Source organism: Xenopus laevis, chromosome 2L (genome assembly GCF_017654675.1).
Source record: "Xenopus laevis strain J_2021 chromosome 2L, Xenopus_laevis_v10.1, whole genome shotgun sequence".
Classification (NCBI taxonomy): domain Eukaryota; kingdom Metazoa; phylum Chordata; class Amphibia; order Anura; family Pipidae; genus Xenopus; species Xenopus laevis.
The window spans coordinates 21,981,165-22,008,077 of record NC_054373.1 but is presented as its reverse complement, the minus strand read 5'-3'; the positions used below and the strand labels follow the sequence as shown (position 1 = coordinate 22,008,077).

General features: G+C 39.5%; 1 protein-coding gene and 1 long non-coding RNA gene across 2 annotated transcripts in view; one reads left to right on the top strand and one right to left on the bottom strand.

The window, feature by feature from the left end:
• Positions 1-3,665, bottom strand: part of LOC108707899 — a 36,693-nt gene extending 33,028 nt beyond the window's left edge. The window contains exon 1 of the long non-coding RNA XR_001934344.2: positions 3,529-3,665. This is a non-coding gene — a long non-coding RNA (uncharacterized LOC108707899). The remainder of the gene's footprint in view (positions 1-3,528) is intronic.
• A 107-nt stretch (positions 3,666-3,772) lies between these two features.
• Positions 3,773-24,928, top strand: chmp2b.L (charged multivesicular body protein 2B L homeolog). The gene is given in 6 exon segments (NM_001094283.1): positions 3,773-3,879; positions 14,602-14,693; positions 17,538-17,732; positions 18,839-18,941; positions 21,427-21,533; positions 24,376-24,928. Coding segments are annotated over 6 exon segments (645 nt in total). The 5' UTR covers positions 3,773-3,845; the 3' UTR covers positions 24,490-24,928.
• Positions 24,929-26,913: the final 1,985 nt, after the last annotated feature.

Genomic DNA, 26,913 nt, shown 5'->3' with positions numbered 1-26,913 from the left:
CTATTTATCCAGTTTTTATTTTCACACTGAACAATTCCTTTAAAGGAATTCACTAGGGGATGCCAATATTTCACAGCTGTCTCTAGGTAGACTAACTATAAGTTGTAAGCAAGGGATGACTGGGAAGGTGGAATCTGAGGGTCTCAGTTGCAAGAGTGGGCTGGGTTTGGGCTGAGTATGACTGGAGTTTTGGCATAATGGGGCTTAGATGGGGTGAATCAGGAGCAAACAGGGTCAGACTGGGCCAGTGAGACAAGGGGTAGAAACCTTGTGGGCCCAGCCCTCGTAGGCCCCGCTGACCAAGACCTGCACCCTGACCCTCCAACACTAGGTGCAAATCAGGCATGTGTAATGCATTTTTTTCCATAGGGGCTGCAAATTACTTGTAAGCAGGGTCCACCCCAGGCCCACCACCCCCAAGTGATGGGTGGGCTATTGATTGCGCCCCTTCTGGGGAAGAAGTGACCTGATAACTCTGTACAGCTATGGGATCTGTTATCCAGAATACTTAGGACCTGGGGTTTTCCAGATAAGGGGTCTTTCCGTAATTTGGATCTCCATACATTATGCCTACTTAAAAATCATTTAAACATTATACAGCTTAGTTGGGATCCAGTACAAGGTACTGTTTTATTATCACAGAAAAAAAGCAAAACAATTTTTAAAATCTGAATTATTTAACTAAAATTGAGTCTATGGGAGACAGCCATCCTGTAATTCGGAACTTCTGGATAGGGTTTGATTTTGACCCGAACAGTTCGGTTTTTCTAAGACCTGTTCGGGTCTCCACTTTTTGTTCGGTTTTCAGCCTTGTGCAACCCGAACAATAATCTGGCCAATAAATAAAAACATTTAAATACTTAGACACTCACCTTAACATGGCTTAATTATTATGAATAACAGTTCATTTCTTATTATTACAGAAACAAATAAAAAAAAGAAAATCATAGTTACATACAGTAGAGCCCCCATTGTACGTTTTTCAGGGGACCAGAAAAAAATGGTGTAAAATCCAGGAAAATGTAAAATTAGGGAAATGTATTATGTATATAATATATAGTGGGACCACAAAACAACAATGCAAACTTAAAATAAGGGGATGTAAAATGGGGGTTCTACTGTAGTTAAAGGGATACTGTCATGGGAAAAAAAAAATTTCAAAATACATCAGTTCATAGTGCTGCTCCAGCAGAATTCTGCACTGAAATTCATTTCTCAAAAGAGCAAACTGATTTTTTTATATTCAATTTTGTAATCTGACATGGGGCTAGACATGTTGTCAATTTCCCAGCTGCCCCAAGTCATGTGACTTGCACCTGCACTTTAGGAGAGAAATGCTTTCTGGCAGGCTGCTGTTTTTCCTTCTCAATGTAACTGAAGGAGTCTCAGTGAGACATGGGTTTTTACTATTGAGTGTTTTTCTTAGATCTACCAGGTTATCTTGTGTTAGGGAGCTGTTATCTGGTTACCTTCCCATTGTTCTGTTGTTTGACTGCCACACCCCCAATGCTATCTTTGTTTGGGTTTAGCAGCTGGCAAAGGTGGCGACCCTATTTCTGGATAACGGGTTTCCAGATAACGGATCCCATACCTGTAGTACAGGTACTTATAATGACTGATGCTAAGCAACACTTTTATGTTTTTAGCATATTGGGGGTAAGTCCCAGGCCCTGACTAAAGATCCCTTTTGTTACTTATAAAGTTCAGCGCAGGGCGCAATGTGCATAACAAGGGGCTCAAATTGCCCTGCCCCACACTTTGTACCTGGAGAACAATCCCATGAATACAGGGCAGCCTGTGTTTGTCATTATTCAGATGGCGCAGACCAAAGCTATACATCAGCTCCACCAGCACAGGGAGGGCGGAGCTAATCAGCGCCAACGGACTGTATTTTGCGGCAGAGAGTTTAAAGGGGACCCGTCATCCAAAAAAATTATTCCAAATCCTATTTTATCATGTTAGTCAAGCAAAATTAACTTACATTACACTGAAAAATTATTTGAATCTTGTTTCCTTCAGTCTGGGAACTCAGAATTATAATAAGCAGGCAGGAGCCATTTTATGGACACTGTTATTAAGACAAGCCTTGTATCATCTCAGAATCTTGTTTGTGCAACAGAATGGGGGACCTGATGTCCATCCCCAGGCACTGGCTACACAATTAAATGGTTAAGAGAACTGGGGGAATGTGGGGAGAGCAGTTAAAGGGATACTGTCATGGGAAAACATGTTTTTTTCAAAAATGCATCAGTTAATAGTGCTGCTCCAGCAGAATTCTGCACTGAAATCCATTTCTCAAAAACAGCAAACATATTTTTTTATATTCAATTTTGAAATCTGACATGGGGCTAGACATATTGTCAATTTCCCAGCTGCCCCAGTCATGTGACTTGTGCCTGCACTTTAGGATGAAACTACTTTCTCGCAGGCTGTTATTTCTCCTACTCAATGTAACTGAATCAGTCTCAGTGGGACTTGGCTTTTACTATTGAGCGCTGTTCTTAGATCTATCAGGCAGCTGTTAGGGAGCGGCTATATTGTTGGGGGGGAGGGAGGAGGTGATATCACTCCAACTTGCAGTACAGCAGTAAAGAGTGACTGAAGTTTATCAAGTCACACGACTGGAGGCAGATGGGAAACTTACAAAATGTCTAGCCCCATGTCAGATTTCAAAATTGAATATAACAAAATCTGTTTGCTCTTTTGAAAAATGGATTTCAGTGCAGAATTCTGCTGGAGCAGCACTATTAACTGATGTGTTTTGAAAAAAAAACATGTTTTCCCATGACAGTATCCCTTTAAATCTAGAAAGAGCTGAATGGAAAGTGAAAGTAATTGCCTATGGCATACAGGAGGGGCAGGCAATATTTGATTGACAGCTGAGATTTGTTTTGAGTTTACAACAGTTATGAATGCTTTAATAGAAAAAAAAGAATTTGGATTTCATGTTTAATTTGAAATGGACTTTTATTTTACAGGTTTTTATGTCTGAGTCCACTTTTGACGGGTGGTTCACCTTTAAGGTAACTTTCAGTATGTTATGGAATGGCCAGTGTTAAGAAATGTTTCAATTGGTTTTTATACTTTTATAATTTTTTGGCTTTTTCTTCTGACTTTTTTTTTTTCAAATGGGCATTGCTGACCCCATCTATAAAACATTTATTGTTATTGCTAATTATTATTACTAGCCTTTCTATTCAGGTACCTACTATTCCGATTCCAGTCTCTTATTCATATTGATCAGTGGTTGCTAGGGGAATTTGGTCCCTAGCAACCAGATTGCTTAAACTGCAAATTGAAGAGCTGCTGAATAAAAAGCTTAATAACTCGGACACCATAAATAAATAAAATACCGCGGGTGAGTAGCGCCTGTTAAATAAAAGCAGACACCTGGGCTGCCGCAAAGCATTCTTGTGTTGCTGCCCTCTATCGGCAGGCGCGGGAATCACACCAGCGAGTTACATTCCCCTACGCCGAGCTATACTTATTAACTCTTACATTGCCAATATCATAACAAGGTCTCCCTACCAAAGGACAGGCCCCTTTCCTCCGATAATCTGCGCTGCTATTCGCGCCACAGCGGCTCCTCTGCTCCACAGACGGAATGTTCTCGTTATCGAGCTTTGAACGCTATCAGCCAGTCTCCCGGAAGCGACAGAGTTAACCAGCAGTGCCACGTGACTGGGAAAAGCCGAAATCACCCGAGCAACAAGGACGTCACGGCTGGGAGGGGCTAGATTGTGACGTGCCGAGAGTGGGTCACGTGGTGGGGTGCAGCGGCTAGACCGGTTCCTGGTTTGCCCTGTGAATAAGGAAATAGCTCGGGAGAGACACAGAGAGGAGACATGGCCTCCCTATTCAAGAAGAAGACCGTGGACGGTGAGTGTGCTGGGGCCGTTATATGTGAGAGGGTACAAAGTCCATACACCGCTACTTCTGCTGGCACTTTGCCTATTGGGCGCTGACTGCTGTACCCCGGGGGTGTTCGTGTTCTGCTGTCTGTGGTGACCGGATTAAGGTGCTGTTTTGCGCTTCGTGTTTATGTAAACTGCGCTGGGGCGTCTATCAACCAGACTGGCACAGTGTGTGTCCGTGCCAACTAGAACGGATCTCTGGGACCCCTCACCCACCTATACAGCGTCCGTGTGCTCCCCTCCTGCCTGACTTGTATGGTATGTCCCTTTCATTCCAGCCAGAACCCCCTTACCCGGGCTCATGTAGTAATAGTGTGTGTGTCCCTCTTTCTACCACCCAGACACCCTCTCCTATGCCCCCACCTACTCTCACCCTGGGACCCTTTCCTTTGCCCCTATTTAGCCATACCCAGTCTCCCCAGACACCCCCTGTATATTCCCCCACTTAGTCTCCCCAGACACCCCCTGTATATTCCCCCACTTAGTCTCCCCCAGACACCCCCTGTATATTCCCCCACTTAGTCTCCCCCAGACACCCCCTGTATATTCCCCCACTTAGTCTCCCCCAGAAACCCCTGTATATTCCCCCACTTAGTCTCCCCCAGACACCCCCTGTATATTCCCCCACTTAGTCTCCACCAGACACCCCCTGTATATTCCCCCACTTAGTCTCCCCCAGACACCCCCTGTATATTCCCCCACTTAGTCTCCCCCAGACACCCCCTGTATATTCCCCGACTTAGTCTCCCCCAGACACCCCCTGTATATTCCCCCACTTAGTCTCCCCCAGACACCCCCTGTATATTCCCCCACTTAGTCTCCCCCAGACACCCCCTGTATATACTCCCACTTAGTCTCCCCCAGACACCCCCTGTATATACTCCCACTTAGTCTCCCCCCAGAGACCCCCTGTATATTCCCCCACTTAGTCTCCCTCAGACACCCCCTGTATATTCCCCCACTTAGTCTCCCTCAGACACCCCCTGTATATTCCCCCATTTAGTCTCCCCCAGACACCCCCTGTATATTCCCCCACTTAGTCTCCCCCCAGACACCCCCTGTATATACTCCCAATTAGTCTCCCCCCAGACACCCCCTGTATATACTCCCACTTAGTCTCCCCCAGACACCCCCTGTATATTCCCCCACTTAGTCTCCCCCAGACACCCCCTGTTTATACTCCCACTTAGTCTCCCCCAGACCTTCTCTATATGCTGTGACTTAGCCATACCCTTAGTCTCCCCCAGACACCCCCTGAGGATATATCATTCTCACTGTGCTTCCCTAACACATTTGTTGCTCAGAACTTGAAATTGCTGTGTGAGTGTATTCATAGTATTCCCAGCCATACACAGTGTGTGCCCTTGCCCAGACTAGGCTGTCGTTCAGTCAGACAGAAAGTACACAAATCAGACACAATGTTGTCTCCCCCAGCCAGACTGAATGTGCCCCTGTAGCCTGCAAGACACAATGGGGCAGATTTGCACCTGAGAAGTAACCTCTGGCAACCAATCAGACTTGTGCTTTCATTGTTTCCATTACAGCTGGCAGAACAAAGCTAATCACTGATTGGTTCCCAAGGGCTACTGCTCAGGTGCAGATTGTGCCCCATCTCTCCCCTCTTACACATAGCCTGTGCCTTGTCTTGCACCCAGTCTGAGCCCTATCACTTTATAAGTCCTTACCTTCTGCTGCTCACCTGTTTTATCTCACCTCTCCTTTTGCACAACGACCCTAGGCTTTTATTGAATATACTCTTTTACTATATTTTCCTTCTCTTGCTGCCAATGTGCCACCTCTCAGTAAGTTTGTACTGTACCCCCTGCTGCCAGTTTCTCTCTGTGCCTTCAGGAACATCATGGGCCCCACACAATATCTCTGCCAACAACCCAAGTTTTTTGTGTGATGATTCTTTATGTGGGGTTTCTTTTGAGTTTTAATTTCCAGCATCTGCAATTGCTGAGACTATATGAGAATGGCCTGAGTGCAGTCTCAACGGTGTAAGTGTGTCTCTCACTAGAGAACACCTGTCCTTACACCGCGTCTCACAGTGAGAGAGATCTGCAGACATACCCTACACTGTACGACACATTAATACAAATGATTTCCTCTCAACATGTAACTGTGTTCAATTCTATCCATACCCTTTAATCCTTTTTACCACACGCTGATCCTTACGGAATTCAAGCAGACAATTAAACATGTGTACAGCACATCAGTCGTGGTGCGGGGCAATGCCATTTATCACTGTGATTACAGTAGTCTGCTCCGCACAGCTCTACATAATTGTCCATCATTACTAGTGAGAGGTCTTTAGTCACTGGTGGACTCCTGCTGTACTAATTAACTATTTCAACTTCGTACATGTTGTTCTATAAAGGGACAGAATCCCTTACACTATCAAAAGCGCTTTCTGTACAATTTAAATATTAAGAACTGTTGCTTTGTACAGGTATGGGATCCATTATCCGGAAAGCTCTGAATTACAGAAAAGCAGTCTCCCATAGACTTCATTTTATCCAAATAATCCAAATATTTAAAAATGATTTCTTTTTTCTCTGTAATAATAAAACAGTACCTTGTTTTTGATCCTAACTAAGATATAGTTATTCCTTATTGGAAGTAAAACCAGCCTATTGGGTTTATTTAATGTTTACATGATTTTTCTAGTAGACTTAAGGTATGAAGATCCAAATTATGGAAAGATCCATTATCCAGAAAACCCCAGGTCCCGAGTATTCCGGATATCGGGTCCCCTACCTGTATCATTGTGTGTAGTGCTTTGGAAGGTCTAACATAGGTTATATAAATAACTTCCCGGAGGCTTCAATGCAGAGTTTTGCAGAATACATAAAACACTTCTAATATACAGGTATAGGATCTGTTAATCGGAATGTCTGTCTCCCATAGACTCCATTTTCTCCAAATAATCCACATTTTTAAAAATGATTTACTTTTTCTCTGTAATAATAAAACAGTAGCTTGTACTTGATCCCAACTAAGATATAATTAATCCTTATTGGAAGCAAACCCAGCCTATTGGGTTTATTTAATGTTTACAGGATTTTCTAGTAGACTTAAGGTATGAAAAAAAGATCCGTTCTCCGGAACACCCCAGTTCCCTAGCGTTCTGTATTCCAGGTCTCCTACCTGTACCACCGGATCTGTTATCTGGAAAACAAGTTCATACGTTATAAGCAGTGTTGTGCTCAGGATACCTTATCTATTTCCAGACAATGTCACTATGAATACATGTTGTGTCTGTTATAGAGAAACGGAGCTGTGACTTCACTGTCACAAGACTGACATCATTCGGGGCACATAAAAAGAATCAGAATGTCTGACTCATTTAGTTTCTTACACAGGGTGATTATCAGGGGCTGAAATATTACTCACTCACTGGACTTACCTACATGCAAAGTGTAGTGAAAGGCTCTCTCTAACTAGAAGTGCTGATTTGTACAATGCTGTCTTCTTGTTTCTCCTTCTAGTTCTTCCAGGATCCCCAAAACCCAAACATTGTCATTGGTTGAGTCCTGTCCGTGTCATAATGTTTTTGTGAGCAAGGGGTTAAAGAAAGCCTATCATGATACATTTTATGCTTCATTGCCATAGTACCGGCCCTGTTATTGTACAGGTATTCAACCTGTTTTCCAGAATGCTCGGTACCTGGGGTTTTCCGGATAATGGATCTTTCCATAATTTGGATCTTTATACCTTAAGGCTACTAGAAAATTGCGTAAACTTTAAATAAACCCAATAGGCTGGTTTTGCTTCCAATAAGGATTAATTATATCTTAGTTGGGAAGTACAAGCTACTGTTTTATTTAGTCTATGGGAGACCGTAATTCGGAGCTTTGTAGATAATGGGTTTCCGGATAACGGATCCAATGACTGTACTCTGTTTGCCAGCACTTAATATTCTGCACATTGTGCTGCGACAGAAGCTTAAAAGGGTTTCAGTTTATAAACATAGTCAGTATCTTATGATGCAAGATGGGATTTATTGTGTCCAGATTTTCATGCAATTTGGGGTAGACTCAAAGCCACTTATTATACAGCAATTATATGGGATCCATTATCCAGAAACCTCCGAAAGATCATCACCCATAGACTCCATAATCCAAATGTTTAAAAATGATTTCCTTTTTGTCTGTTATAATAAAACAGTAGTTGTACTTGATCCCAACTAAGAATTAATTAATCCTTATTGGAAGCAAAACCAGCCTATTAGATTTATTTAATGTTTACATGATTTTCTAGAAGACTTAAATTATGAAGATCCAAATTACGGAAAGATCCATTATCCGGAAAACCCCAGTTCCCGAGCATTCTGGATAACCGGTCCCATACCGTAGGAGTCCCCCAGCTGAACAGCTGTTTTATAATGAATATTTTTTTTAAAATTACATTTTAATAAGACAACGTGAGTAGGTTAAAGTGTTTCTTATATTTTTAACAACCTGCTTCTCGGAACTGAGTGGGAACAGTATTCGTTTGCACTGATCTCTCGGAGTGATTTTTTTACAGGAAATTATTTCAGTTTGCTTAATTAAATAGCAGACATTTTTCTGGAAACTGCACCCTCGCTAGTTTAATGATTTCCTAAGCAATGCTATAGCTGCCCATGATATGTTAGTACTTTTACATTTCCAAGTCACATAATGCTGTTTATTTACTTAATGAGCATCAATCCAAAGCATAGGTGGGCAAGCTGTGACCCTCAAGTCCCAGTATATCATTGATAGCATTTGGTTGCTGGGGGGAGGATGCTGGGAGTTGAAGTCCAACAATATCAGCAGGGCCAAAGACTGCTCGGTCGTGCTTCACAATATGTAAATAAATAATAAGCATGATTTTGAGTCTACAGTCTGTATCACTTTGAGAATGGCTATTTCATTGTAGATGTGATTGAGCATAAGGATATACAGTCCCTGAGTGATTGAGGGTCGTGTTTATCTCATTGTTGGGGCCGATACCAGTTCAGCTGCAGTTGAGGATGGAATATAGAACTGGAATGTTACTGGCCCATGCTGAGAGCAGGTAGCTGTTTGTTACCTGTTCTTTTCAAACATTCTCCTTAAAGGCAACTATCGCAAAAATGTAATACAGGTATGGGACCTGTTATCCAGAATGCTCGGGACCTAGGGTTTTCCAGATAATGGATCTTTCCGTAGTTTGGGTCTTCATGCCTTATATCTACTAGAAATTAATTTAAACATTAAATAAACCCAATAGGCTGGTTTTGCTTCCAATAAGGATTAATTAGATCTTAGTTGGGATCTAGTACAAGCTACTGTTTTATTATTACAGAGAAAAAGGAAATTATTTTTAAACATTTGGATCATTTGGATAAAATGGAGTCTCTGGGAGACAGTCATTACGTAATTCGGAGCTTTCTGGATATTGGGTTTCTGGATAAGGGATCCTATACCTGTATAACTTTGAGACTTTGTAAATACAATCAATTAAATATTCTACATCGTTTCTGAAAATCAAGTTTATCTTCACTCTCTCAGCATCTCTTTCTCTTCATTGTGTCTTCATGCAGCAGTTGGGTGTCAGATAATCATTGACAGTTAGATCCAATATATCTTAAAGAGGTGGCTTTCTTTCCTAGTAGATATATTAGAGCTCACTAAAATAACTGATTCCAGTACAAACAAAATCTAATAAAATAACTGCCTTTTGCACAAATTCTGCATGTAGAGGGACATGATGTCTGGTGATTTTAATAGAGTGAGCTCTAATACATCTTCTAGGCAAAAGGAGCCCCCCTATAAGATATATTGGATATAACTGTCAATGACTGATCTGATACCCAACTCCTGCATGAAGACCGAATGCTGAGAGAGGAATAGTGAACATAAACTTGATTATTTCAGAAACAATGCAGAATATTTAATTAATTGTATTTAGAAAGTTTATTATTTCATTATGATGAAACTTATATTCAATTTTCATTTTCGTGACAGTTCCCCGACAATTGCAATAATTTCAGTAATGAAACAAATGCACCCCAGAGCCACTCTTCATCCTTATTACTTTTATTATTTGGCTACGGCAACAGGGCAGACTCTTTCCTCCTTCTCCCCCAGCCGTCCCTAAACTAAAACTGCCCTCGTCTCATTAAAGACTGGGATAATTGGAGTTGCACCTCTGTAATATGTTGTACATATCCCTGATATTGCAGCATGTGTATGGATTAGATATTTTATTAACAACATATTGCTGAACTTGATTATTTACCCAATAGTACATCATACATTTTACATCTTGGCACGACATGTTATCATTTTGCTGCAGACAGTAGAGTGTTGTGTATTAGTCTCGATGAGAATGAAATCTACATTCTGGGGAGAAAACAGGATACAATTTTTTTTCTCTAAACCCATCTAAATCAGAAGAGTTGAAGAAAGACCCCACTTTCCAGCTGCAATATGATAAACAGACTTACCTCTGTCATACCTGTATCATTTTCCATCGCTTGATAAGATGCACATCAATCCCCTGGCTAAGTCAGTCCAACAGAAAACCGTTGTCTTTCCATTGCAGCGACAGGTCTAATTTTCCTGCAAGCGTTGGAAGGCTGATTTGGGGGATCAAAATGCTGCCACCCAAAACTACCTACTGCACCGTGTAACCAAGATGCTCTCATTTTAACTATGTGGGCACTCCCCCTAGGAGGAGCACTTACCATACACATCATTGTTCCCAGTCAAGCACCCATCTATCTATCCACCTGTTGTCAGTCCATGGGAGGAGGCAAAATCTCAAGTGAGAGGGCAGATTTCTTTTTATTTTTTTTAGAAATTCCAGTAGTGTTTCTTGTAGCCCAATAGAAAGAGTAAGGGATGTGTCTCATTTGATTATGTGAGGTGTATATCTTCTTAAAATGCACTTTTTTTTAACAACCGTAGAATGTATGAGTCCCATACTTATTTCTGCTTCCCTCGTTTATCATAATGTCCTTTTCCCCTATATTTCCCAAATTATCATTTCATGGCCAGATATGTTTTATAATGAATGGATCTTTCCGTAATTTGGATCTTCATCCTTAAAAGGTGGTCATTGACGCACAGATGATATCGTACGATATTCGGTGCGTGTATGGTGGGAAAAGAACCGACCGATATCGGCAGAAGACTTGGATATCGAACGGCTCGTCGATCAGGCTGGGCAGAAAATTTTGATCGGGCGCCCTTGAAGGCACCTGAACATTGGCCATTGTTAGTGCTGAATCATCAGATACAGGTAGAATTCTATTGTTTCTACCTGTATATCTGACTATTCAGTCTGTATTGAAACTAACGATCTTTCTTGGAAACATCTTTTCCAAGAAGATCTTCTATGGCCACCTTAAGTCTACTAGAAAATCATGTAAACATTAAATGAACCCAATAGGCTGGTTTTGCTTCCAATAAGGATTATTGGTACAAGTACAAGGTACTGTTTTATTATTACAGAGAAAAAGGAAATCATTTTTCAAAAATTGGATTATTTCATTATAATGTTGCAAAAGTTTCTGCTCCGCCTGTCCCCTTTAATGAAGTGCTGTTGGATGAATGGGGTGAAATCAGAGTAGAGGGGGTTATTGGGAATTCAGTAAGTGAGTTGTACAATGCCTGTGTAGTGTGGGAATATATAGGTGAATGGGCAGGTGTGCAGGGACTAGGGATGCACCAGGATTTGGTTCGTGATTCGGCCATTATTCAGTCTTTTTCAGCAGGATTTGGGTGAATCCAAGTGCCTGGCTGAATTGAATCCAAAAAACCACATGACTTTTGTCACACAAACAAGGAATGAAAAAAATTCTTAACCTTGTGCAGCAAGCAGTTATCTCTCCCCCTTTTCCCTAATTTACATATGCAAATTAGTGTCAAGTATTCCGACAATATTCAGCCTTTTTCAGCCAAATTCACTTTTCACACAATCAAACAAACAAGGAATATAAACATTTCTTAAAGGACCAGTAACAGCAAAAATTTTCAAAAAGAAAATTGGTTTGAAAAAAAAAAGACACCAACACATATCAAACTTTAAAGTCGCAAAGTCTTTATTAAGAAATAACTTCCCGGAACTCCGCTTGTGCTCCTCTTCAGAAAAGGCTATCGGCAATCCATCGTGCGTTGCTCCATTTCTCCTCCCTGCCTTCCTTATTGGAGATAGCCAGGGATGAGAAATCGAGCACCGCACGATGAATCATCACCTTGACGCCGGAGGAGTGCAAGCAGAGTTTCGGTAAGTTATTTCTTAATAAAGACTTGGCGACTTTAAGTTTAATATGTGTTGGTGTCTTTTTTTCGTAGCATACTAACATTTTTTTTTACATTTTTTTGCTGTTACTGGTCCTTTAACCAACCGGACATGCAACACTATCTACCTGTTTCCTCCCCTAATTTACATATGCGAATTAGGGTTTGGTTGGGTATTTTCCCAAATCTTTCACAAAGGATTTGTGATTCTGCTGACTATAAAATAGTGGATTTGGTGCATTACTACTGGGGATAGATAGATTGAGATTATCCAGAATGTTCAGGACCTGGGGTTTTCTGGATAAGGGATCTTTCTTTAATATGGATCTCCATACCTTAAGTTTGCTTAAAAATAATTATATATTAAATAAACCCGATAGGGTTGAAAAAGCAAATCATTTTGAAAAGTTTGAGTTACTTGATTATAATGAAGTCTATGGGAGATGGTCGTCCTGTAATTCTGAGCTTTGTGGAGAATGGTTTTCTGGATAACAGATCCCATAGCTGTACAAATATTCAGACCATACTAGCTACCCCCTTTCCATCTGAAAAACAGAGCTGAAAGATAGAGCTTTGCCTGACCCGGGGCTCCAAGATTCCCTTGCTATGCAGCAAGTTCCTAAATTCATTATTTTCACCTCCCTAGTGTTTTTCCTTTCTTCAAGCAGTAGCTGTTAGCTATACACATGCCAGCGCAGCCTGTATTCCCACTGTATGAATGATTCAGCCTCGCTCTCCCCTCTGGCTTTCCGTTCAGGGCCTTATTTCCCGGCCCCTGGTTTATGTCGCACATTATGTGTTATTGCTGTAATATTCCGTAATGTCTGTTTAAATGTTTCAACGCCATTCCATTTCCCTTAGTAATTGCTTTATAAATAAGACTATAATGGCAGGTTATCCCCTTAATGAGGTTTTTTTTTCTAGCTAAATGACATACAATACAGTAATGAGTACTGAAATGTCACAGGGTTCCTGTTCCCCTTAACCCTACGCTTTATTGTGAGTATGTGTATCATATTGTGGGACCAGCACAAACCCTGGTTACTCTCTAATAAACCTGTTATTGTGTCTCCCGAATCCTCCGACTCTTCCTTAATTCTCTCCGACCCAAACGCTATTTCCACTGCAGTGAAACTCATCAATACATTTACACTTGTAAGAAACTAGTTAGTCCCGGACCTTTTGCTTCAGATTCCAATGTCTTAAATGAACGGCACTGGGGGAAAAAAAGGCAGAGAGTCGCATATTCTCTCATTTGCAGCTTTTTTTGCATGTTTTAAATATTGCTTATTAAATATTTACACGTCGGCAAGGTTCATAAAGATGATTACGGGAGGTAATACAACATTCGCTGATGATTACTGGGCTGACCTTCGAATGCAACACTATTAAACCTTTTTATTACCTCAAATGTAAATGTTAATGCCCCAGATTCTGGCATTGGGGAGCGGTAATTGCTTTAATTTGTTCTCCAGCTTTATTGCGGCTGTTTACATGGAGCCCGTTGTGCGGAAAATGGAACACAAGAAACATTAAATTTTTCTCATGTCGGCATTCTAGAGTTGTACTCAAAAAAAAAAAAATAATTCTCTATATTCATTCTGTTATAAAAATATGTATTGTATCATATACAATACACATTAATAACCCCACATGGAACCCAACGCGTTTCATGCCCACCCAGCACTCAATCATAGGCATTCTAAAGTTGTACTAAAAAAAAAAAAAAAAAAAAATCTCTATATTCATGCTGTTATAAAAGTATGTATATTGTATCATATTAAAATAGATATCAATAAGCCCACACGGAGCTCAACACGTTTCATGCCCACCCAGCACTCAATCATACTTATTGTATCATATTAAAATACTTATCAATAACCCCACATGGAGCCCAATGCATTTCATGCCCACCCAACACTCAATCATAGGCATTCTAGAGTTGTACTCAAAAAAAAAAAAATCATTCTCTATATTCATGCTGTTATAAAAACATCTTTATTGTATCATTTTACAATACTTATCAATAACCCCACATGGAGCCCAACGTGTTTCATGCCCACCCATCACTCAATCATAGGCATTCTAGAGTTGTACTCAAAAAAATGTTTCTCTATATTCATCTGTTCTAAAAACATGTTTATTGTATCATATTAAAATATATATCAATAATCCCATATGGAGCTCAACGCGTTTCATGCCCACCCAGCACTCAATCATAGGCATTCTAGAGTTGTACTCAAAAATTAAAAAAATTCTCTATATTCATGCTGTAATAAAAATATGTTTATTGTAACATTTTAAAATACTTATCAATAACCCCACTCGGAGTCCGACGCGTTTCATGTCCACTCAGCACTCAGTCATAGGCATTCTAGAGTTGAGCTATGTTGGGAAGGATTATTTTCTAAGCCTATTTTTGCTTCTGGCAGATATAATCAGGGAGCAGAATAAGGAGTTAAGAGGAACGCAGAGGGCCATAACCAGAGACCGTGCGGCCTTGGAGAAACAAGAAAAACAGCTGGTAAGTGGAGTAGAAAAGCTATCTCCTCTAATATGTGGCTATATGTTGTGTTACTGAGCTGAGACTCCTGCTAAATCATGGGTAACATATAAACAACACAGAAATCTCACACAAGCAAGGACACCGTTATGCTCCCTATCTATTGGAAGGTATGGTTTATTTGCAATTTATTTCAGTGTAGGACATCACAGTTTACTGAAGTGCAAAGAACCTATTACACGAGCACGCCCATTACATCTGTCTAATGCCTCGCAAATATTGGGAACCATTTGGGTTTTTCTTGCATGACCCACTTCTGGCAAAGTTTACATCGGCCCCCTGTTCCCTTTCTTGCGTGTTCTAAGAAATTGCCTTTCGGCAGCCAAGCACAGAGTCAATTTTACAGAACCTCAATGTTATTTTTATTGTTAGTCTGTATAATGCATGACGGTATTTATTTAAAGGAAAAGGAAAGCCTATGATTAAAGGGGTTGTTAACCCTTAAATTAGTATGATGTAGAGAGTGATATTCCGAGACTTTTTGCAATTCCAAATTATTCTAGTAAGCATGCATTGGAATGTGAACAGGAGAGGCCTGAATAGAAAGATAAGTAAAAAAAAGTAGCAATAACTTTACATTTGTAGCCTTATAGTGCATTTGTTTTTTTTTTTTTAGATCTGGTCAGTGACCCCCATTTGAAAGTTGGAAAGATTTAGAAGTAAAACAATTTAAAAAAACAACTATAAAAATAAATAATAAAGACCAATTGGAAGGTTGCTTAGAATAAGCCTTTCTATACCATACTAAAAGTTAACTTAAATGTGAACCACCCCTTTCATTGCCTCATATAACACAAAAGGCAAATGGGTATTTTTTTTTTTGGATGTTTTTGCCAAGTTCTTTGCCCGATTCTTTTGAAAATGATTCAGGGGTTCAGCCAAAAACAAAATAGTGGATTCGGTGCATCGCTACTTTAAAGGAACAGTTCAGTATAAAATGAAAAGCTGGGTAAATAGGCTGTGCAAAATAAAAAATGTTTTCAATATAGTTAGTTAGCCACAAATGTAATGTAAGGCTGGAGTGACTGGATGTCTAACATAATAGCCAGAACACTACTTCCTACTTTGCAGCTCTCTAGCTCTGAGTTAGTCAGCCACTTGAAGGGGGGCCACATGGGACAGAAAAGTTCAGTGAGTTTGCAATTGATCCTCAGCATTCAGCTCAGATTCAAAAGCAACAGTTATGACCCTCGTGCCCCCCCCCTCAAGTCAGTTACTGCCTGGTAACCAATCAGTGGAAACCAAGAGAGCTGCAAAGCAGGAAGTAGTGTTCTGGCTATAATGTTACACATCCAGTCACTCCAGTCTTTATACATTACATTTTTGGTTAACTAACTGTATTAGAAATATGTTTTATTTTGCACAGCCTATCTATTTCCCAGTTTATATTTTCATACTGAACAATTCCTTTAAAAAAAAAAAAAAAACAAAAACACTCCAGTCCAGAATAGCTTCAATTGCAGAAGCACACACTTGCCATGTTGCTTCATTTTCTCAGTTATACATTGCACTGCTAAATGTACTGCACATTATTTTGACATGATTTCTCATACCAATCCACACACTTTATTATACTGTTGCACCAGTACTAGGACTACTAGTAAATAAAGTAATATTAGGCTCTGAGATAGAAAAGTACTCCAAATCCCTGCATTAGATTCACTGGGGAGTGCCTGACAACTTGGTTCCCACCACCGAAGAATCTGACTTTCTTTTTGCTTATCAGATATAGAATTATTTTCTTCCAGATAAAAATATTCCTCTATTATTGAGCCTCTCATTCGAGCCCCACTTGCTAGTGGCATCTGTATTTTGCTGCATGTTGGGAATTGTATTCTGCGCATTTCTTAAAAGGGAACTCCACACAAACATAACTTTTTGAAAAGTAAACATAATTTCGAGCAACTTTGCAATATACATCAATTAAAAAATATGCAGACTTTTCATGATTTTTAATGGTTTGTAACAGTTCCCTAAGCCTAGCCCCCTGCTCTACTGCTGATCTGTCTGACTATGTTGCTGAGCTGGCTGACTACTGTTACTTTATATCAACAGCCATGCATCCTCCAAATCCACAATTCCCTGCACACATGATTTAAATAAGGATGCACCGAATCCAGGATTCGGTTCGAGATTTGGCCTTTTTCAGCAGGATTCGGCCAAATCCTTCTGCCCGGCCGAACCCAATCCGAATCCTAATTTGCAAATGCGTGACTTTTTGTCACAAAACAAGGGAGTAAAAAAAATGTTTTCCCCTTCCCACGCCTAATTTGCATATGCTAATTCAAATTCGGTTCGGTTTTCGGCCAAATCTTTCGCAATGGATTCGGGGGTTCGGCTGAATCCAAAATAGTGGATTCGGTGCATCACTATAAGGAACAGGAACATTACAATGCAATCACGGTTGCCACCTTTTCCGTAAAAAAATACCGGCCTTCCTATATATTTATCTTTTTTCCTTATGAATAACATTGGGATCAACCACCGGCCAGGTGGCAACCCTAAATGCAATGCATTATGGGTAATGTAGTTCCATGTTTAGTCCCTTCCCCCCTGCCAGGATTTCAAATGATACAGAAAAAGAAGAAACGGTTGTATTTCAGCATAGAAAATTGCATTTATTCATAACAGGAAACTGTGATAGGTATATTAGGGGTTTTTGTGTTATGTGGGCTTCTTTATCAAATATTGGTTTGGAAGCCAGAGTTCCCCTTTAATGTCATCAACTTTCATCAGGCACCAGACTAAAGCTTAGGTTTTATAAAAGAGAATGCCGTGTAATATTCATCTGTTTGTGCTTCACAGGAAATGGAAATAAAGAAGATGGCAAAGACGGGTAACAAAGATGCATGCAGAGTACTGGCCAAGCAGCTGGTACAGCTCCGTAAGCAAAAAACTCGCACGTACGCCGTCAGTTCTAAAGTCACATCCATGTCAACCCAGACCAAAGTTATGAGCTCCCAGATGAAGATGGCCGGCGCTATGTCAACAACAGCTAAAGTAACTATCAACAGCTCCAAAAGGATCACCTCTATTCCTAGCAAACTTGCAATTGGTCTTCATTGATAGAATATCGATGTAAATGTCATACTAAAAAAATGTAAAGACGAACAAACCCTATATAGTTACAGCAGAACAGACTCTTGAGCAAAATGGGCCCTTAAAGAAAAAAATTAATTGTTTTAAAGTAAGACAAATATAATGCAGTGTTGCCCTGCACTGGTAAAACTGCTGGGTTTACTTCAGAAACACTACTATTGTTTATATAAATGAGCTGCAGGGGCAGCTATTCAAAGAAGAAAAGACAGATAGCAGATAAGCTCTGTAGGACATAATGGTGTTATCTGTTATCCAGTATTTAAAGGGATACTGTCATGGGGAAAAAAAATATTTAATAGTGCTGCTCCAGCAGAATTCTGCACTGAAATCCGTTTCTCAAAAGAGCAAACAGATTTTTTTATATTTAATTTTGAAATCTGACATGGGGCTAGACATATTGTCAGTGCCCCAGTCATGTGATGTGTGCTCTGATAAACTTCAGTCACACTTTACTGCTGTCTGCAAGTTGGAGTGATATCACACCCCTCCCCCCCAGCAGCCTAACAACAGAACAATTGGAAAGTAACGAGATAGCAGCTCCCTAACACAAGATAACAGCTGCCTGGTAGATCTAAGAACAACACTCAATAGTAAAATCCAGGTCCCACTGCGACACCTTCCGTTACATTGAGTAGGAGATACAACAGCCTGCCAGAAAGTAGTTCCATCCTAAAGTGCTGGCTCTTTCTGAAAGTACATGACCAGGGAAAATTACCTGAGATGCACCTACACACTAATATTACAACTAAAAAGAAATACACTTGCTGGTTCAGAAATGAAATTTTATATTGTAGAGTGAATTATTTGCAGTGTAATTTAGAAATAAAAACGAAATCATGACAGAATCCCTTTAAGCTGTTGTTCTCTGCTGTTTTAGGCAAAACATGTCAGACGATAAGAATTTAATAAAGGCACTTTAATACATATGCAAGCATACTTCTGCTTCTACCCGAGATATAGAAAAGGCAAACATATGATTGGAGCTAATCACCATGTTTATTTCTCAGACAATGCAAGCAGTAAACAAAAAAATGGACCCACAGAAAACCCTCCAAACCATGCAGAACTTCCAGAAAGAAAACATGAAAATGGAAATGACAGACGAAATGAGTGAGTACCCATTACATACATTCCGCTACACCTTACATACAGTGTATCTGTTCTTATCCCACCCCATGATTTTATATATGACACCACATTGTATTGTAGATGTAGATGGAGGCTTTCTGTGCCTAAAGAATGAGATTTAAAGGAAAACTATACCCCCCAAACAATGTAGGTCTCTATTAAAAGATACTGAGTAAAACAACTCATGTGTAAAACCCTGCTTCATGTAAATGAACCATTATCATAATAATATACTTTTTTAGTAGTATGTGCCATTGGGTAATCATAAATAGAAAATTGCCATTTTAAAAAATAAGGGCCGTCCCCTGAGATCTTAAGATTCGCTGTGCACACATACAAACCACATGTAAGGTCACATGAGCCAATTAACAGACAGAGTTCTGCCTTTTGCTTCCTCACTTCTTCCTGTTACAGTTGGTGTTGTAGTATTTCTGGTCAGGTGATCTCTGAGGCAGCACAGATAGAGTCACGAAATGGTGGTTCAAGGCAAGAGATGTAAAAGGGCAATATTTATGTAAATATATATTCCAGTTTGGTAAGATTCTTTAATATGTCATTCAATTTGATATAAACTATCTGTTGCTTAAGTATTCATTTTGGGGGTATAGTTTTCATTTAAGTCATAAAACTGAATGTTACTCTCTAAAGGGCTCCCCCTAATGTTCAGCCAGCTTTCATGCGTAGTTGAGATTCCAGTAAAGTCTGCGGCTAAAGCGATATGAAAGGAAAAGAATGTGTGGGTGTTCATGGCACTCACTTTATTTCACTTAAAGTCTCTGCTTTCCAGATAATCTGTTTAACGCCCACCATGTATGGATGCATGTATATATAGTGAATAAAGTATTAACGAGGAGTTTCATGGCCATATGAAAACACGAGGCCGAAGGCAGAGTGTTTTTATACAGGTCATGGAACTCCAAGGTTACTTCTAATATCCTCGTATTTTGCAACTGGGGGTACTTTATTTATTATAATACACAAGTTTTAGTGAGTCATATGACATCACTACTCACTGTTTATATAGTGAATAAAGTACCCCCTCTTGTAAAATATAAGGATATTATAACTTACCGAGGAGTTTCATGACCATATAAAAACACTCGGCCGAAGGCCGAGTGTTTTTATACAGGTCATGGAACTCCGACGTAACTTCTAATATCCTCATATTTTGCAACTGGGGGTACTTTATTTATTATAATACACAAGTTTCAGTGAGTCATGTGACAGAAATGACATCAGAACTCACCGTTTATAACTGATGACATCAGAGCTCACCATTTATAAGGATATAATTTACAAGATATTTATGGCTTTTGTGTATTATATACATATAATAAATAATGATCGAAGGATGGACCAGCACTCCAGTTCAAATAAATAATCGTGCTTTTATTTATCACCGTGGATCCAAAGTTTCGGTCCGCATTGGGGCCTTTATCAAGGATAAAAGTGCTTGTGATGATTTAACAATTTATATACCCACAATACCCCCCAACATGGGTGTCATCATGACATCATCAAGTTGTGCCATAAGCATTTAGTGCAATTAAATTCACATGATAAAAATACATGGTTAAAAATGCACGGCTAAAAATATATTAAAAAATACATATTTAAAAGTACCTTATAATTTTGTGCCACTAGGTGTCACCAGACTGTAGTGATACCTTTTCCGTCACCAAATTGTAATGATACAAATTCTGTGTACTTAATCCAAAACATGAAAAACTGTTACATATTGCTTATGTTGATTCCAGGAACAGCAGATACACTGTAACAGCACCTATAAATAGAAACAAACCTTATCTCAACCATTTGAAACCTATGTATCAACTTTATCAGGACTATACCTAATGTCTGGATATATATTGTCTATTTTTCTGTAATAAAAATCATAAGGTGCTGTTTAGTAAAAGAGGAGAAAAACCAATTTAGACTAAAAAACAACCCAGGGCTTGTTGCCCATTAAGACCCTTTGGTGCCACACAAACTAGCTCATGGATCCAGAAAGCTTCCCTTTTTAATAATATATTATCATAGTCTCCCCCTCTTGTTTTTCTGGGGATCTGTTCAATCTTCACGGGCTGCTCTGTAATATCCTTATCCTTTTTTTTTTTTTTCTCCCATTGAAGTCTATGGGCATGATTTCCGCTGCGAAAAAATTCACTATATATACCTATGTCCATGCTTCACCTAGTGACAGTCACATTGTGCTGTATATGATATCAATAGTACAGCTGCTGTGTCCATCCTTCTCCAATGATTGTATCCATCACTTCAGAGAAATAAATACACCCTGTTGTAAACCTGTTGAAAGTTATGACTGCAGCCGGCCAAATTGCCAGATATTAAAGAAAGATTCCATTCCTCTACCTGCATCATCATGTTACCTGCACCCCATATTGTCCAAGTCCAGCTTTCCAAGCAATGCATTCTTGTTTATTGATCTTTTTCATTTATTGTAAAGTCAACGACACGCTGGATGATATTTTCGATGCATCTGAAGATGAAGAAGAAAGCCAAGACATCGTGAACCAGGTGTTGGATGAAATTGGAATTGAAATCTCAGGAAAGGTACGAGTTGATTTGGCGCTACTGTTGTGTTTGTTCTATCTCTCACTGGTCTTTAATTAGAAGGCTGTGTCCATTCAACATACTACAGATATTCCTGTGCTGTTGAATTACACCCTTTAAAGGAGAACTAAACCCTAAATTTGAATATGACTAAAAATTGCATATTTTATATACAGAACTTATTGCACCAGCTTAAACTTTCAGCTTGTCAATAACAGCAATGATCCAGGACTTCAAACTTGTCACAGGGGGTCACCATCTTGGAAAGTGTCTGTGACACTCGCATGCTCAGTGGGCTCTGAGCAGCTGTTGAGAAGCTAAGCTTAGGGCTCGTCACTAATTATCCAGCAGAAAATGAGATTGGCCTTTAATATAAGATGAAGCTACAGGGCTGATTATTAAATCCTGGTGCTAATTGCACTGGTTTCTATGCTGCCATGTAGTAATTATCTGTATTAATTACTAATCAGCCTTATATTGTGACATTTCTATTCTATGTGTACTGTATATTGTGAGTGGGTCCCTAAGCTCAGTAAGTGACAGCAGCACAGAGCATGTGCAGTAAATCAGCAGAAAAGAAGATGGGGAGCTACTGGGGCATCTTTGGAGACACAGATCTTCTCTGTGGTTGCCTTGGACTGGTACAGAAGCCCAAAACATAATGTACAACATTTCTATCTACTTCTTTAGTTGGGCTTTAGTTCTCTTTTAATGGACTCATAAATCAGCAAGGACAAATAATGTGTTGCTGGACTCGCAAGCATGTCAGCTGGTGAGGGTTTTGTTGCCAACAGGGAATATTGCTGGATGGCACAAAATGACTTTGATATAAGGGGTATTGATTCAAGCAGAGAGCCTAAAATATGTTGCATGCAGAAAACGAGATGATAAAGCGAGTCACAAGCACAGATCGATCATTCAGTTCTGCGTCTGAACAAACTACATGATTGAGTCTGTATGTCTGCCCTCCCCTAGTGATTGATTTCTCCCATCGGCTTTTACTTTGCCGCTAACAAAGCTGATAAGCTGAAAAGAAAAAGCCAGAAGTTCCGATGCTGCGGTTCAAGTCAGTGCAATAATCATCCAATCCAATAATCATGCACAAATGCTCCCGTATCCAGATACCTGACCCTTGTGCCTAGTTGACTGCCATTTAAAAGAGTAGAGACTACAATAATAACAGGGTTTATTTCCAAATCTACGACAGGTATGGGATCCGTTATCCGGAAACCCGTTATCCAGAAAGCTCCAAATTACAGAGGCTGTCTCCCATAGACTCAATTTTATCTAAATAATCCAAATTTTAAAAATTGATTTCCTTTTTCTCTGTAATAATAAAACGGTAGTACTTGATCCCAACTAAGATATAATTAATCCTTATTGGAAGCAAAACCAGCCCGTTGGGTTTATTTAATATTTACATGATTTTCCAGTAGACTTGAGGTATGAAGATCCAAAATACGGAAAGATCAGTTATCCGAAAAACCCCAGGTCCCGAACATTCTGGCTAACAGGTCCCATATCTGTAGAATGGTTTGGTGAGCTTTAGCCCATCAGGTTTAAAGGGATTTCATCCTCTTTCTCTTGGCTTTAAAAGAGAACTTAAGCCTAACATGAATAACGGTAAATAATGTATTTTATATACTGAACTTTCTATCAGAGAGGTCCTGCAGCAGCTCTATATCAGTTATGATCCAGGCCTCGTCCACAGAAAGTCACCATCTTGGGTCTTGTTAGGCCATCTTTTAAAGGGGTTGTTTGCCTTTAAGTTAACTGTTACGGGGTTATTTTTTAAGCTCTGAGTACCCAAAATCAGAAAAGTTAGATTTCTCGTACCTTAAAAATAAATTAAATAAATCAGAATTTTTCGGATTTATTAAAGTCTGATGGTATGAAAACTCAGTATCCAAAAAACTGGCATCTCAAAGCTCTCGGGGTTCTGTATTAGTCAATGGGGAAGGTGCCAGTGTCTGTGATGCTGTCAGTACCGATATACGATGATTTTGGGGATTTTTGCCCGAAAAGTCTGAAAAATTCATGGTTTTTGCGGAAAAGTCCAAAAAAGTTGAACTTTTCAGGCAAAGGTCCAAAAATGATAAATAAGGTCCATTCGGATTTGTTCGGATTTTTATCTTAGAAATACTGAGATAAATTCGGAGCTAAATAACCCCCCCTAGTATGATGTAGAGAGTGATATTTTGAGACAATTTGCAATTGTCTTAATTTTTTATTATTTGTGGTTTTTGAGTTATTTAGGTTTGTAGTTTCAGCAATCTGGTTGCTAGGGTTCAAATTACCCTAGAAATCATGCACTGATTTGAATAAGAGACTGGAATATGAATAGGAGAGGACTGAATAGAAAAAGGAGTCAAAAAGTAGCAATAACAATACATTAGTAGCCTTACAGAGCATTTGTTGTTTTAGATAGGGTAAGTGACCCTATCTGATAAAAGTCAGAAGATAAAGGCAAATTATTCAAAAACTATATAAAAAAAAAAGAAAAAATGAAGACCAATTGAAAAGTTGCTTGGAAATAGACATTCGATAATATACTAAAATTCGAACCACCGCTTTAAGTTTCTGTGACACTGTAAATGTTCAGTGAGTTCTGGGCATTTATACATAAGCTAAGCGTAGGAGTCATCAGAAATAATCAATCAGAAAAGCTGATGTTAAAGAGCTGATTAGGGAATCCTGATGCAGACTGCACTGATTTTAAGCTGCCATGTAATGTGAATCTGAATTAATTTTAATTAGCTTTGTATCATGACTATGTATATAAATCCATGGCACGTGTATTCCAAATCATGTTTGTTTATTGGGTTCTCCTTGATTCTTACAGATGGCAAAAGCCCCATCAGCAGCCAAAGGTCTACCATCTACATCTGCCGCCAAATCTAAAGGCATCTCGGACGAAGAGATTGAGCGACAGCTGAAGGCACTGGGCGTGGATTAACTCTTATTATTATCCCTTTACTTCCCATTACGCCGAGGGAATACGGGCAACGCTACCTACGCAACTGAACAGTATCTGCTTTGTAGAAGAGCAATATATTTTTTAAAAGAGAAGGATTGATAGAAGCATTGCAGTTTCTGTTCACTAATGGACTCTTCCAGGGACGTGTATAATAATAATAATAATAATAAGTGTAAATAGAGCCATCATTAACTGTATACATACAAAAAAAAACGTAAGTTTCCTTGTAACATTTTCTCCTCTAGGCATGTGCGTTTTTATTTCAACCAATGAAAATCATTATAGTATTGAAGACATGGCGATTCTTTTACTTCTGTACCATTCTGTACCAGAACATTTCAAAGCAAGATATGGGCAATTTAATTATATAAAAATACAAAAATAAAACAAGGTGCATTGTGCAAAAAAAAAAAAAAAACCCAAACCACCTCCATGTGCTGGTTACATATAAACTATTGTAGATATTATGGGCTTTCACACTCAAATAATTGATATATTCATACAGGGGGTATTGTAAAAAGATTCTTTATATGCAGCATATGTGAATGCATTGTAAATAAATTAATATAAAGAATCATTTACAATACCCCCTGTATGAATATATCAATTATTTTCAGTGTGCAAGCCCATAATATCTACAATAGTGCACAGAACATTGTCTCAGCTTATATTGTATGGTGTGTGCAGGCAATACTGGGCACAGGGAGGCTACATTCTGCCTATAGGAGGAAAGGGGAATGTTCCATTCTGCCTATAGGAGGAAAGGGGAATGTTCCATTCTGCCTATAGGAGGAAAGGGGAATGTTCCATTCTGCCTATAGGAGGAAAGGGGAATGTTCCATTCTGCCTATAGGAGGAAAGGGGAATGTTCCATTCTGCCTATAAGAGGAAAGGGGAATGTTCCATTCTGCCTATAAGAGGAAAGGGGAATGTTCCATTCTGCCTATACGAGCAATGGGGAATGTTCCATTCTGCCTATAGGATGAAAGGGGAGTGTTGCATTCTGTCTATATGAGGAAAGGGGGAATGTTTCATTCTTCCTATAGGAGGAAAGGGGGAATGTTTCATTCTTCTTATAGGAGGAAAGGGGAGTGTTGCATTCTGCTTATAGGAGGAAAGGTGGGACGTTCCATTCTGCCTATAGGAAGAAAGGGGGAACGTTGCATTCTGCCTATAGAAGGAAAGGTGGGATGTTCCATTCTGCCTATAGGAAGAAAGGGGGAATGTTACATTCTGCCTATAGGAAGAAGGGGAATGTTACATTCTGCCTATAGGAAGAAAGGGGGAATGTTACATTCTGCCTATAGGAGGAAAGGGGGGATGTTCCATTCTGCCTATAGAGGGAAAGGGGGATGTTACATTCTGCTAATATAGAGGGAAAGGGGGGATGTTCCATGCACATGGTAAGGTTATACATGCATACATGGGCGTTTCTTGGCTTTTGCATACATATTCAGGGTACGGGGTGTTCCTAATTGAGGCATGACCTATACACATTGACTGTCATGGACAATGGGGAACACAGGTACATACCCTTAGCTCTGCATTTTGCATTTGCAGTTGTGCTTCATGATGGTAAAGATTTAATCCTTTGAATAAAGTTCTAAATTTTCCTTGAAGCGAGTGTATGAGAGCTTGAATCATTTCACTTGCATGTTCATGCTGTTAAAGGACAACTAAACCTTAAAAATTAATGTGGCTAAAAATGCCATATTTTATATACTGAACTTATTGCACCAGCCTAAAGTTTCAGCTTGTCAATAGCAGCAATGATCCAGGACTTCAAACTTGTCACGGGGTCACCATCTTGGAAAATGTCTGTGACACTCACATGCTCAGTGGGCTCTGAGCAGCTGTTGAGAAGCTAAGCTTAGGGGTCATCACTAATTATCCAGCAGAAAATGAGGTTGGTCTGTAATATAAGCTGATGCTATAGGGCTGATTATTAAATTCTGATGCTAATTGCACTGGTTTCTGTGCTGCCATGTAGTAATTATCTGTATTAATTACTAATCAGCCTTATATTGTGACATTTCTATTCTATGTGTACTGTATATTGTGAGTGGGTCCCTAAGCTCAGTAAGTGACAGCAGTACAGAGCATGTGCAGTGAATCAGCAGAAAAGAAGATGGGGAGCTACTGGGGCATCTTTGGAGACACAGATCGTTACTGCTAAAGGGCTGTGGTTGCCTTGGGCTGGTACAGAAGCACAAAACATAATGTACAACATTTCTAGCTACTGCTTTAGTTCTTCTTTAAGGACGCTTTTATATTTAAATCATTCAACAATGCCGCTCACTGTCCTGCCAGAATAAAATATGAGACGCTTTGTACAGAAACCTTTTAATATGAGCCAAGCTGTGAAATACAGACACACAAGTCTTATTGGGGTATAGGAAATTA